At 43.5% G+C, this 2,462-nt stretch overlaps 1 protein-coding gene across 1 annotated transcript in view; it reads left to right on the top strand.

Moving 5' to 3' along the window:
* The window catches only part of LOC101856540 (nose resistant to fluoxetine protein 6), a 24,272-nt gene that overhangs the window by 7,008 nt on the left and 14,802 nt on the right, over positions 1-2,462 (top strand). The window contains exon 3 of the mRNA XM_005110867.3: positions 1,505-1,598. Coding sequence (XP_005110924.2) covers positions 1,505-1,598 — 94 coding nt within the window. The remainder of the gene's footprint in view (positions 1-1,504; positions 1,599-2,462) is intronic.

Here is a 2,462-nt window from a genome sequence, read left to right as displayed (position 1 = left end):
GTCTATCTATCTATCTATCTATCTATCTATCTATCTATCTATCTATCTATCTATCTATCTATCTATCTATCTATCTATCTATCTATCTATTAGTTTCCGTGTTGACAATAAGATTATGTCCCTTTTTTATCATTTTATGATTGAAAGTGTGCTATTATTTTGTATTTGCTGCTTGGGTGGGAATTGTAAGGGGAAAGATAAAGAAACATTTGACTGAACAGTTAAGAAAGCCAGCAAGATCTCTGGATATGATTTTACTAGAATGGATGAAATGTATAACACCATACGTATAAAAGAGATAAAAAGCATTATAAACGACCCATCACACCCCTTTTCCATACGAAGTATAAGATCACACAGCGGCAGATATGTACACCAAAAAACAGAGAAAGAAATTCATAAAGGAAGTTTTTTACCATCTAGCTTTAGGCTTTTGTCAGAATGAGCATAGATGTGTGTTGCTCTTAGAGTATGTATCTATATATAACTCCAAAGGTCTTGTATTTAAATTCCTGCACGTAGTTGAATGATGCATCTGATGTGAATGTTCATTTCGTCAGCTTTACCTCTCTTTTCATATTGAATTTTAATGAGAGTAATATATAGCTTAAATTTTTTTATGTATACCTACGTGTGTTTTTACGGTCCAGTACAGCCAAGAAAAATTTCCTCTAGGATAACAGATAACATTTGTATAGCGCAAATCCCTGCTCAACAGCAAGCTCTATGCGCTTCTCAATCTATACCATTACCCCAGCAGATCTGAGAGCATTTTGAAACAAAACTCAACTTCCTGGGAAGCATGCAGTACAAGCAGCCATTTATAGGCGCTAAAACACTGACATACTGACAAGATCTTTCGCTGTCTATGGCTGGGTACCCATTTCCACCTGGGTGAAGTGAGGAAAATTCATGTAAAGTGCCTTTCCCAAGGACACAACGTCGGGCCCGCGGCTCGAACCCTCGACCCTGCAACCTCACGATTACCATTCCGGTAGCCTAACCACTAGGCCAGCGACGCCGGATAATACAGTGTTATCTTCTCTTATCTTATCTCATATCTGTCTATCTTTATCCACAACCGCCCCCCCCCCCCTCCAGGGGCGGTGCCACTGACTGAAGTGTCTTTAGGCCATTCCCAAAAGCGGAACATTTCTCGTTCTAATGCACAGTAGAATTGTGAATGGGTTGATCCAACAATGTCATGCTCATTACTGTACCTGAACTACAACAGGGAACTGCTGTTTTTTCTTTCCTAATCCTTACTATCGTCATTTTCCTCTACTTCTTTTCTGTGTTTGTCACACTCTTGTGACTCGCTATTTCCGGGGTGCCTTGATAGTCGAAGCAGACTTTGTGCTGTAGAAGCTAAATAGGTGAGCTGAGTAAGTCTGATTCCCCGTAAGGACTTCTCTGTTGACATCCACCCCTTTACGCTCATACGACCTTATGCAGTTGCGAGCTCCGTAAAACCTCTACTAAAACTAACGAACTATATCCACAGCCAATCCCCAAAGTCTGTTCGCAGCAGCAGATCACTGGACTTTCGACATTGTCACAAACAGCACGATAGCTGTAGACACCTTTTTCACACTAGGGTGAGTGTAGCGTTTTAAAAATTAAATTCTATAAAGTGTTTTACAGAACTAAACATTTTCAGTTAGGTAGGAATTTTTAGTTTTGCCCGGGTGATGGCCGAAGCATACACTTATCGATTTAAGGACCGTGAGCAGCTTGCACACGGGACCTCTGAGATTTTTCGCCCTTATCCGAGAAGGCTAGATATTAGATCTTACCTATCATAAGATCAGGGGTGTGGTTGAAAGACAGACGCAACAAGGCGTCAAGGAGCAGGAGAGTCAAGGAGTAGCAGGAGAGAGCAGGAGAGTCAAGGAGTAGAAGGAGAGTCAAGGAGTAACAGGAGAGTCAAGGAGTAGCAGGAGAGCCAAGGAGTAGCAGGAGAGAGAAGGAGAGTCAAGGAGTAGCAGGAGAGTCAAGGAGTAGCAGGAGAGAGAAGGAGAGCCCAGGAATAGCAGGAGAGTCAAGGAGTAGCAGGAGAGAGAAGGAGAGTCAAGGAGTAGCAGGAGAGTCAAGGAGTAGCAGGAGAGTCAAGGAGTAGCAGGAGAGAGAAGGAGTAGCAGGAGAGTCAAGGAGTAGCAGGAGAGAGCAGGAGAGCCAAGGAGTAGCAGGAGAGTCAAGGAGTAACAGGAGAGTCAAGGAGTAGCAGGATTGAGCAGGAGAGTCAAGGAGTAGCAGGAGAGTCAAGGAGTAGCAGGAGAGTCAAGGAGTAGCAGAAGAGAGTAGGAGAGTCAAGTAGTAGCAGGAGAGTCAAGGAGTAGCAGGAGAGAGCAGGAGAGTCAAGGAGTAGAAGGAGAGTCAAGGAGTAACAGGAGAGTCAAGGAGTAGCAGGAGAGCCAAGGAGTAGCAGGAGAGAGAAGGAGAGTCAAGGAGTAGCAGGAGAG

The sequence above is a fragment of the Aplysia californica genome, unplaced genomic scaffold, assembly GCF_000002075.1.
Source record: "Aplysia californica isolate F4 #8 unplaced genomic scaffold, AplCal3.0 scaffold00956, whole genome shotgun sequence".
NCBI classification, from domain to species: Eukaryota; Metazoa; Mollusca; class Gastropoda; order Aplysiida; family Aplysiidae; genus Aplysia; species Aplysia californica.
This window is presented reverse-complemented; position numbering and strand designations above follow the sequence as displayed.